We start from the raw sequence: 10,887 nt of genomic DNA on the forward strand, positions 1-10,887 counted from the left end.
TTGTTTTTTCAAAAGCAGTGAATTATTAAGAATCGGGGCGAGTTGAATCCGAACTTGAAAATCCGGCCCAATTCCAAGTTAGAATTGGCCCATTTGCACTACTGCTTGATCCATCCCGGCCCATTTAACATCTTCCTTCACCTCGGGACAGGTATATACAAGCGATAAAACCCTAAATTCAAAAACCTCGCAGGGGACTTTCTCTACACCAGCTGAAGCTAAGAGAGACAGGGTAGCCGCCATTTTTGCCCTTCCCGTTTAATTTAATTACCAAACATGCCGAAATCTAAGCGTAACAAAGCAGGTATACGTTCTTCTCCTTATAGTTCTTCATTTCTATATGCCTGTGCAAGCATGGCGAGTTGTCTGTTTTTGCTTATTTCTTATTTTGGGTTTGTTGTGTGATATTTGCAGTTTCACTGACAAAAACTAAGAAAAAGGGAAGAGAGCATAAGGAATCGATTGTGAATTCTATAAGAGAAGAGGCAGAAAAATTCAATTCGATTTATGTGTTTACTTTTGAGAACATGAGAAATCTCAAGTTCAAGGAGTTCAGAGAGCAGCTCAAATCGTCCAGCAGGTGGGTGTTTATGCTGATCTCTGTTCTCTGTTTGTTGATTAAAAGTTATTTACTTTATCTTGATCACTGCTTAAACATTAAGAACTAGGTTCCAATTTGTATGCCATTGTTTTGAATCGTTGATACATCATGGGGTTGGAGATTTATGAGGTGGAGAGGGTCTGTTGCCATCCAATTGATCAAAAGGAAAGAGAGATAGAAAATCAGTGCAAGACATTGTGTTAAATATTGGTTATTAGATATTGGTAGCACTGATGATACTAAATGAGCATAAATGGCTCACGGTTTGTTTCTGATTAATTCTTCAGATTCTTCCTTGGATCAAACAAAGTAATGCAGGTATCGTTAGGCCGGTCTATTGCTGATGAGATCAGGCCAGGCATTCACAAAGTTTCTAAGGTATCCTCTTTTAATTTTTGCAATCAACAAAATTTTCTTTAGTCATTTCTATTTGGTCTTAATTGAAAGTTATTGTCTTTTACTGTATTTCTCTTAGCTTCTGCATGGAGATGCTGGACTTTTTCTCACCAACTTGCCAAAAGAAGAAGTTGAAAGGTGACCTTCCATCATGCTTCTTAGCTGTTTATAAATAGAAATAGTTGTACCGAGAAATTGCTAACTTACACTCACTATGATTCTTCCTTTAATTTTTTCTAAATTAATATTATGTTTTCTTTTTCTTTTTATTTTTTTGGGGAATTGAATTGTGATGACTTTCATGACTTCTATTTTGTTATTTTGTGAGTTTATGGAGACATAATCATTTTTTAGGTATACTCAGAGAGGAAAGTACAGTTTGTACTTATATTATTTCATTGAAATTTTGCAGGTTGTTTAATGAATATGAAGAATATGACTTTGCTAGGACAGGAAGCATTGCATCAGAAAAGGTATAGGAGATTCTTCCATTAATTAACTTATGCACTGGTATTTGGCAAAACACAAGTATAACCATGTTGAGTGCATGACTTGCTTTGATCAAAGAACTGAATATTCAAGCCTGCATGTGCTTTTTTTTGTTGACCTAGAAGAAATGATATCAAGTATAATTAATTCACTGTCCAGTAATTATTACAATTTCACATTCTTATGCATACATGCTGAGTTTTGTGTAATAATGCAAGGAGCATTATATAATAGCTATCTACATAATTGTACTTCACGTTTGATATATCTCCTGACATACTCTCTTGTATTTGAGTTTCACAGGTAGAACTTAAGGAAGGTCCTTTGGACCAGTTTACTCATGAGATGGAGCCCTTTTTGCGCAAGCAAGGCATGCCTGTTCGGTTGAACAAGGGTAGATAATTGCTCTCTGTTGCTTGATCTCCTTTTTTGAGTCAGTCACGTAAAATTTGTACGACTGATGTGCAATCAAATTAATCACGTTCTGCAGGTGTTGTGGAGCTAGTTTCTGATTTTGTTGTTTGTGAAGAGGGGAAGCATTTGTCACCTGAGTCTGCTCGAATACTGGTTAGTTCTAGCTTTTAAGTTTTCTTCCTCTTCTTCTTCTTCTTCTTCTTCTCTCGCCAGTTATTCTTCTTTTAGGTGATCAAGGGGTATTAGACCTTGGGTATGCATACTCTTTGATGTTTTAACCTTTAAGCCTTGGACCAAATTTCTTTCCAGAGATTAGAATCTATGACTTTGAGCTCTGAATTTCCATGTTCAACCATTTATTCCATGGGGAACCTGGTGGTTTAATATGCTTGGTATATGTCTTCACACCTTGGATTACAATCATTCTTTTCTCTCTGATTATGAATGTTTATCAAAGTCTCAACACAGTGCTATGCATATTTGTAATCGCTAGCGTACATTTGGTTGCATGGTCATCCTCAATGCTTTCCTAATGACTACTTTATCACCTGCCATATTACTGAGCCACTCGTATTAGAAATGCTGTTATTGTGACTGGCTGCTACGGAGCTATCCACTTTGTCTATATCTCTTATTTTAGTTGGAGGAAATGATTTGTGGTTCATCCATTCTTGTGTTCAGCGATTACTGGGGATCAAGATGGCTACTTTCAAACTTCACTTAATTGCCAGATGGAGTCCTGAAGATTTTGAGCTTTATAGAGAAGGAGTAGATGAGTCAGATGTTGAGTCTGCATAATCTGTGTAAAATAGTTATGAGATCCATCCAAATCATGTGTAAAACAAGCTAATGCAATAGGCGTTGTTACTGCGAAGTAATGCAGAAGCAGAAGTAGGTTTTTCTGCCTTTGTCAATCAAAGGCACCTGTTGTTTAAATCTTTAAGTTTTGTCTGTAAGCTGCTGCCACCTGATTTTGGGTTTTATTTTTTGAGTATTTTTTTTCTCTTTTTTTATTTTTTGAAGGAGAAATAGCCACCATATGATTCTCTGATCTTTCATCTAAACAACCCATTCTTTGGGCGTAATTTCGATGCAATTGTTATCATTTGATTATGAAAAATCGGCGCTTGTTTGGCCCATCTATTCTGCAATTGCAAAATACGTACATGTTAGAATCCACTTGAAGCGTTCATCTACTCTGCAGTGTTTCTGAATCCTATTGCCTTGGCAATGAAACCAAGATGCCGTTAAAAGTTTTGAATTACTTAACTGTAGTTTAATGGTTGAAAGTTCAATCACAATTCTCATAATTAGCATATATAATTATGACCTTTTCAATTAATTAATGTTTTTAACATATTCATTATTACTATTCTCACTCATCCCATTGGTTGTTGTAAAACGGGTATTAGTTATATATAAATCATAACTGTCCACTAATTAATATGATTGATGATGAACTTTCGATGCATGGTATATAAACCTCTGCAAATAAACTAATCGTAAGCAAATGTACTAATTGCATAACGGAAAAAGCACGGTTGAAATTTTCAACAAACATAGAGGTTAAAATATAATATAACTAGATACTCATGAACTGCAAAAAGTAAATCAAATTTCAGTTAGTTATCAGTAACTAACTAAAAATTAGAAAAAAAAAAAAAAGTTCCCATCTTTTTGTAAGCGTTTCTCAAAAGGAATAATTTTTCACAAAATGAAATGAAAAAGTTTTTCATTATAGAAGACTTGTATTTTTAGAATTTAATTTTACAGTCAATCCATTTTATTTTCATTGCACTACTTAATTAATTTCTTTATTTTCTCATTAGCTATTGGTAAAAATGTTATTTTTCTAATAAATACCATATTCAAATGTCACTTCTTTCTTTTACACCTTATACATGCTATAATACATCAAGATCAAAAAATAAAATAAAAGCAAAAAAGAAATTGAGTTTGGGCATTTTCAATTTTCCGAGTATATGAACTCTATAGGTCTCAAATATTAACAGCTAACAACAAAAAGACACAAATTAATTAATTAATTAATTAATTTACCAACCCAGCAATGTAGGGTTCTCCTATCTTATTAAGCCAATCAGTTCCTTGTAAGAAAGGCTCAACCGTAAATTGTTGAGCTTCTTTTTTGTCAGTGATGATTCTAAAGCCCTTCCAATTTACTCTTTTATCAGTATTAGCTCCGTCTCCTTTATTTGCATACTCTAAGTACTCCAAAGTATCAAGATACTGATCCCCCGTCCATGGTAGCCACCCTTCAGGTTGAATCACATTCGTTATTTCTGATTCCATTACTACTGTTCTAGAATATGCCCTCCAGGGCCTTCCCATATACGACTTAACGACGGTAGCTTCAGGCAATAGCTTATCTTCTGCTATAATTCTACAATCTTGAAACACTAATCCTGTAGTTTCGTGCTTGTCGGCTCTTCCATGTGCAGTGACTGTGTTTAGTTGATTAGGCATTGGCTTCCTGACAACAATGTCTGATTGCTGAATTATACAAGAGGCGTCGCCGAATATGAAATCTATTGTTCCTGAAACGCTGCATTTGCTGTAGAATTGGCGATGGGTTTGGATGTACAATGTGTCTTGATAGCCATCCATCTTACAGTCGAAAAATGCTGCCATATCTGCCTGGACTCGAAGTGCCACAGCTTGATGACCTTCAGGACCGGCAGTGTTTTCGAATGCTATGGACTTTGCAGTGAATCCCTCCCCAAGAGCCGCTGCCATAAAACATAGCATATCATTAATTCTGACAAAGTTCATCGCATATAAATTTTGATTCGACAAAGAAAATACATCTATTAGCCCAAATTTCAAATTGCTAACCATTTTGAGTCAAGAAAATACATAAATAATTTATGAGTTCAATTGTCAAATCTTGGATTTCTCTGTTATAAGATAAGCCTCGATCATTCATCATATATAAATTTTGATTAGACAAAGCTAGTAGTCCAATTTTCAAATTGCTAACCATCTTGAATCGAGAAAATGCATAAGTACTTTATCAGTTTAATTGTCAAATCTTGAATTTTCTGTATTATAAGATAAGCACTTGATCCTATATAAAATTTGATTAGACTAAAAAATACATCTATTAGCCCAAATTTCAAATTGCTAAAGCATCTTGAATCAAGAAAATGAGTAAAAAAGTTTTCAGTTTAATCGTCAAATCTTGGATTTCTGTATTATAAGATAAGCACTCGACCATGCAATTATATAAGCAAAGAACATAAATGTAGAGCCTCAAAGTTGAATTCCAATACTCTAATTCCTGACTATCTCTGTGAACAAATTGAATGAAAAACTTACCAAATGTGGCAGATCTCATGGTTTTGTAGCCAGTTTTATTGCTATGGTCTCCTGTGATAATAGTCTTGAGAGGGCCATCGCCATACATAAACACATTGTTCATTTTCTTTTCTACAGTAGGATACTCCTTATAGGTTCCAGCCTTAACATAGATATAAAAGGGATCAACATTCTTCGGAGGGATTTTGGCAATACCTTCAGTTACAGTTTTAACATCACCACTGCCATCTGCAGCCACAGTCACATTAGGTTTAAGAGTAGCAAGATCTACTGCCAGAAGTCTCCGGCGACTCGCACTTAACCAGCTAGGATACCCATCTTCGTCGACTGAAAGAAGCTTGCGAGAAGTATCATTACTACCGCCAAAATTAACCTTTAGACCCATTGTAGATAAAATGTCAGAAAATGCATCAACAATGGCTAATGCATTACTTGTGAGCTGTCCTGCGTCAACCATACCTTCTTCCATTTCGGTTTTGTATTGACTATTTGGATCTCCAAACTGATCCAAGCAAGTCTGTTGGTAAGAAATGACAGCACTTAGCCAATTTTGTAGCTCAGCTACTCGTCGTTTCGTTGTATGTTGTTGATTTTCACCCACTTCCGAAAAAGAGGCCTGAAGCTCTTGAACGGCGTCGTCTAGTAACTCTTTGCAATCTTCCAGGGACATTCTTGTGTCATTATCAGATGAACTGGCTTTTACGAGTAAATCTGAAGACAAATTGAAAGATTTCTTTGCAGCTTCTTCCGTAGCTAAAATGGCTGCTTTTAAAAATTCTTTAGGGTCCTGAGTATTATTTACATTGCTAAGACTTTGCTCACATGCTTTTTTGTAATCTGTTGGTTGACATATTTGAGCTACGTTTTTTGTTGAAGAAGATATTTGAGCACCATCTTCGTGGCCGCGCTGAACCACAGCTACCACCCCAATCACCACCCCCACTACAAGAATGAGAGAAAAAGACGATACAACTACTTTGCCCATCATTTTGCCTTTTTTGTTTGGTATTTAATATATATATATTTTTTTTCTTTGATCTCTTCCTCTTTTTGTCTGCGACTTATGGTCGATGCGTTCCCGATTCCCAAGAATATGATAGGAATCGGAGAGAAAGATAGGAGGAAGAGAAAGTTTTACGTATTTATCTCTTTATTTTCTAGTTTCAATGAGAATCATAGAAGCTTTGCATGGTTAGGGTTTCATTTTATAGGGTAAAGGATTTTGTGAGTGAAAAAAATGTTGATTTCATGGTTGATCGGTTTTTCAGGTGATTAGATGGGAATTTGTGGCTTGGGAATGAATAGTGAAGCTAAAATCTCAAAGGAGCAGTGAAACTAAAAATAGTCTTTTTATCAACTTTCTCATATTGGGCACTTGTACAACGTTTTAATAAATTAACGACACAGGCAACATTTACTTCTATTAATATCTATATATTTCATCCATGGTCTAATTAATCTTCTCGAAGGAAATATGAGATCTCTAGTTCGAATTATGGGTTGATGGGAGGACATGCAAAGTACGCAACTCTACTTCTATCCTATAGATGGCTAAAATAGTCAATTTCACTTATATATAGCATAAGTTAGAGATAAAATGAGAACAGCACACCTGAAATAGTACAATAATGTATTATGTAGATTCTCTGGTTCATAAATTAATACTTGGTGGTGGAGTGTGCAAAGAGACCGATCTAGAACCGCTTAGAGGGAATTGTCATGAAAAATCTACTATCTTTGAATATTAGCGAGGATACGATGAATATAGTAGAATGGAGAGAAAATATTCATATAGTATACTCTAGTTAATGTGTTAAGTCTTTCCTTTATTATTATATCGAAAGATTTTAAAATTTCCTTTTCAAATTTTTTTTATAAAAAATATTTCAAAATTTTTTCCGACTTACTTTGCTTTTCATTGCTATTGATTTGATCAAAATGGATATTCAAAACAAAAAATTCATATATATATATATTATAATGATAGTAGTTTGCAATGGAAATAATGGACTTACCCGTGGCTTTAGGGAGGGATCGCTAGTAACAAAGATCGACCGATTTTTTTTTTTTAAATAAATTTTTTTAGTTAAAAATATTAAAAGTTATTATTTTTGTTTTCCAAAAGTTGGGCCTTTTTAATTATTTGGTGTAAAATTGGAGTGATAATTGTATAAAAAATTTATTTTTGGGCAAAATTGTATTGTTGCACACAAATTCGAAAGGGCAAATTGATATTATTCTATAAAAACAAACACGCAACTAAATTAATGAGATGAACTATTTTAGCCATATAAGAATATATATATATATAATATAAATTAATATAAATTAATTTTTTTACATATATGTGTATAAAGTTTAATTATATTGTAATCGCACTGCAAATGCCGCATTAATCAAACTCACATTAATAAAATATTATCAATAGTAGTTCTCCATTTACTCATCAAATTATTAAAAACTTTTACGGTGGAGAGGTCTAACATATTTTATGTAAGTCAGAATATTAATCGGACTACACTTGATTGGCAGGTTTTCAAAATATTAATAATATTATTGATTTTACTAATTATTAAAAAATAAAGAATATTATTAATGATATTAATTCAAGCTCTCTATCAATTACATTAAAAAATAATTTTCTTAAAATAAAAAAATAATCCTAACTTACTAAAATAATGTTTTAGTATTATGTCACATCAACAATAAAAAAAATGCAATTCAACTTGAAAACTAACTAGGGAAAAGATATGTTGGATGCTTTTATTATTTTATAATAGAAAAAAATTTTATAAATTTATTATTTTCAACTTTAACTTGAAAACTACCAATTTCTGTCTCAACAAGATTTAAAAATTAATTAAAAGATGCTCAATATAGTTTAATACTAATAATCAGCCTTTTCTTGTGTAAAATAGCATGTTTAGCTATAAACAGGCGTTTACTGATCTGTAATATCCAAACTGACTAACTATAAAAACGGTCTATCATTCAGTAGAACACGTAACATTTTCATGCAAAAGGAAATATACTAATTTAAGAATATTACAACCCTATAAAACCCTAAAATACATGCTTTCCTTCATCAGCTTTGGTAGCTCTCTCTTCTTTCCTTCTCCTCTCCGATTTTGCGCCCTTTTGGGGCTACAATCATCTAGATCTTAGTCACATCACCGGGCATCGGAGGAAGAGAAATTTAAAAAAGCGAAGAGGAAAAAACAAAAAGAAAGAAAAGAAAAGAAAGCCTTAAAAAATCAGAAAATGATCGGGAAAGTTGTAGTTTCAGGGATTTCCCTGATTCTTGTTGTAGGTGTTGTCATCGGAGTTGTTGCCTCCGTTCACCGTGGTGAATCGAAGAACTCCGAAGAAATAACACCACAAATGAAGGCTGTTACCCAAATATGCCAACCTACTAATTACAAGGAGGTTTGCACCAAAACTCTAAGTACAGCTAACAGCACCGATCCGAAAGAATTGATCAAGGCAGGAATTTTAGCCATTTCAGATTCCTTGTCGAAATCAATGAACTTAAGTGAGGGGCTTGTGAAAGAGGCTGGGAATGAGCCTCGTTCAAAGCTGGCACTTGAAGATTGTAAGATACTGCTTAATAATGCTTCTCAGGAACTTCAAGATATAATCACAAAAATGTCTGACAGTGACGTGAAAAACATTACTGCCCAGTCTGATGATTTTCGGATTTGGTTGAGTTCTATCATTGCCTACCAAGAATTGTGCATTGATGGTTTTGACCATGACAATGACCTCAAGGCTCAAGTACGGAACAGTACAAATTATGGCAATGAACTTACAGACAATGTCCTGACCATTCTCGCTGGGATTTCAGATATCCTGAAATCTTTCGGTCTCCAATTAGACCTTCCGGGTGGTACTTCGCGCAAGCTTCTTGGTGCTGGTGGTTATCCTACTTGGGTATCTGGTTCTGATCGTCGGCTTCTGCAAATCCGAAATGCTGGGGGGGTTACACCAAATGCAGTTGTAGCTTTAGATGGAAGTGGTAAATTCAAGTCCATTAATGCAGCTATTAACTCATGCCCAAAAGACTTCAAGGGCAGATTTGTTATTTATGTCAAGGAAGGACTTTACAATGAGGCTGTTGTGATACCAAAGAACAGTCCTAGTATTTTGATGTACGGTGATGGACCTAGGAAGTCCATTATCACTGGAAAAAAGAGCTTCGCTAGCGGAGTAAACACCTGGAACACCGCTTCATTCGGTAAGTATATATATATATATATATATATATATATACATATACAAACCAATGTTGAACCATAATTAAAAATACATACTGCAATGTCTTAATTTGGTTTGATTTGTGAATTGCAGTTGTTGAATCTGATGGGTTTATTGCAAAAGGAATGGGATTCCAGAACACTGCAGGACCCGATGGTCACCAAGCTGTTGCTATCCGAGTAAATTCGGATATGTCAATATTCTATAACTGTAGAATGGATGGATATCAAGATACATTGTTATACCAAGCCAAACGACAATTCTACAGAAACTGTGTCATTTCAGGAACTATTGATTTCCTTTTCGGATACGGAGCAGCTGTGATTCAGAACTCCTTGATCATTGTCAGGAAACCGAACCCGAATCAATTCAATACAGTTACAGCTGATGGGAAGAAAACGAAAGGAGAAAACACTGGACTTGTTATCCACAACTGCAGAATTGTACCTGAAGAGAAGCTGGTGCCAACAAGACTTACTACCAGGACTTATTTAGGCAGGCCCTGGAAAGAATTTTCAACAACTGTTGTCATGGAAACACAATTGGGAGATTTGATTCAACCTGAAGGGTGGATGCCATGGGCTGGGACACTGTTTCTTGATACTTTGTATTATGCAGAATATGCAAATAGTGGACCAGGTGCAAATACTGCTCGTAGGGTTAAGTGGAAGACATTTCATTTATTGAATCAGGCTGAAGCTCAGAAATTCACCGTCGGAGCATTCCTTCCCGGCGCCGCCCAATGGGTTGGAGGAGCTCAAGTTCCTTTCTTGGCTGGATTCAAGTGATGATCCACATAAGGCAAGGATTAGGAGAATAACATATACACAAAATCATTAATAAAGATTAAGCCAACATCTGCTTGGATACTTGGAAAATTAGCTAGGGCTTATTTTCTGTTCTTTCAAGTTCATTCTTTCTTCGTTTGGATCATATTTTATTGTATTTCATTTGATTTTGTTGAATAAAGAGATAAAAATAAATATTTGATGCTTTAATTTTATATTATGATTGTCTTTTCCTTTTGATTATGCTTTAATTTTAATTTTAATTTATTTCATTCAAATTAATTCCATAACATTTTTAAAAATTAGATATTTGTATAAAAATATCTACTTGATTCCAGATTTTCTGGTCCTTTCAAAGTTTTAATATTAATTAGTTCATTTCATGTATTTAGAGATAATTAATTATTTATATAAGATTAATAATTGGCACTAATTTTTTTGTGATGTAACGAGATTAATAATTTTTTTGTAAATTAATAAAACCCTAGCCGTCTCTCTTTGGCTTTCTCTTTTCTCGTGTCTTTCTAAATTTTCTCGTGTCTTTCTAAATTTTGTTTCTAAACCGTCGCCAACTGTCTTCTTTGGTCGGCGGTGGTTTCATTTCATCCC

At 34.3% G+C, this 10,887-nt stretch overlaps 3 protein-coding genes across 3 annotated transcripts; 2 read left to right on the forward strand and 1 right to left on the reverse strand.

Moving 5' to 3' along the window:
- The first annotated feature begins 145 nt into the window (after positions 1-145).
- On the forward strand, positions 146-2,951 carry LOC105628785 (Ribosomal protein L10 family protein). The gene is made up of 8 exons (XM_012210271.4): positions 146-304; positions 415-580; positions 889-979; positions 1,077-1,135; positions 1,410-1,470; positions 1,790-1,880; positions 1,977-2,053; positions 2,582-2,951. Exons 1-8 carry the CDS (start codon positions 277-279, stop codon positions 2,696-2,698), a joined length of 690 nt encoding a protein of 229 aa, XP_012065661.1. The 5' UTR covers positions 146-276; the 3' UTR covers positions 2,699-2,951.
- Positions 2,952-3,833: 882 nt separating this feature from the next.
- On the reverse strand, positions 3,834-6,411 carry LOC105628861 (pectinesterase). The gene is made up of 2 exons (XM_012210339.4): positions 5,237-6,411; positions 3,834-4,647 (listed from the first exon to the last, which is right to left on the reverse strand). Exons 1-2 carry the CDS (start codon positions 6,222-6,224, stop codon positions 3,950-3,952), a joined length of 1,686 nt encoding a protein of 561 aa, XP_012065729.1. The 5' UTR covers positions 6,225-6,411; the 3' UTR covers positions 3,834-3,949.
- Positions 6,412-8,325: 1,914 nt separating this feature from the next.
- Positions 8,326-10,493, forward strand: LOC105628786 (pectinesterase 4). Its single transcript, XM_012210272.3, has 2 exons — positions 8,326-9,470; positions 9,584-10,493. The coding sequence occupies exons 1-2, from the start codon at positions 8,498-8,500 to the stop codon at positions 10,276-10,278; spliced, it is 1,668 nt and encodes a 555-aa protein (XP_012065662.1). The 5' UTR covers positions 8,326-8,497; the 3' UTR covers positions 10,279-10,493.
- The last annotated feature ends 394 nt before the right edge of the window (positions 10,494-10,887 follow it).

The sequence above is a fragment of the Jatropha curcas genome, chromosome 6 (assembly GCF_041381405.1).
Source record: "Jatropha curcas cultivar XTBG-Jc1 chromosome 6, XTBG_Jcur_1.0, whole genome shotgun sequence".
In the NCBI taxonomy this organism is placed as follows: Eukaryota; Viridiplantae; Streptophyta; class Magnoliopsida; order Malpighiales; family Euphorbiaceae; genus Jatropha; species Jatropha curcas.

Coding starts and splice junctions, on each gene's coding strand:
- LOC105628785 (XM_012210271.4), top strand. CDS start 277: ATGCCGAAATCTAAGCGTAACAAAGCAG. Junction 1,471..1,789: donor GAAGCATTGCATCAGAAAAG/GTATAGGAGATT, acceptor TGAGTTTCACAG/GTAGAACTTAAGGAAGGTCC. Junction 1,881..1,976: donor GCCTGTTCGGTTGAACAAGG/GTAGATAATTGC, acceptor CACGTTCTGCAG/GTGTTGTGGAGCTAGTTTCT.
- LOC105628861 (XM_012210339.4), bottom strand. CDS start 6,224: ATGATGGGCAAAGTAGTTGTATCGTCTTTTTCTCTCATTCTTGTAGTG. Junction 4,648..5,236: donor CATGAGATCTGCCACATTTG/GTAAGTTTTTCA, acceptor GTTTTATGGCAG/CGGCTCTTGGGGAGGGATTC.
- LOC105628786 (XM_012210272.3), top strand. CDS start 8,498: ATGATCGGGAAAGTTGTAGTTTCAGGGATTTCCCTGATTCTTGTTGTA. Junction 9,471..9,583: donor CTGGAACACCGCTTCATTCG/GTAAGTATATAT, acceptor TGTGAATTGCAG/TTGTTGAATCTGATGGGTTT.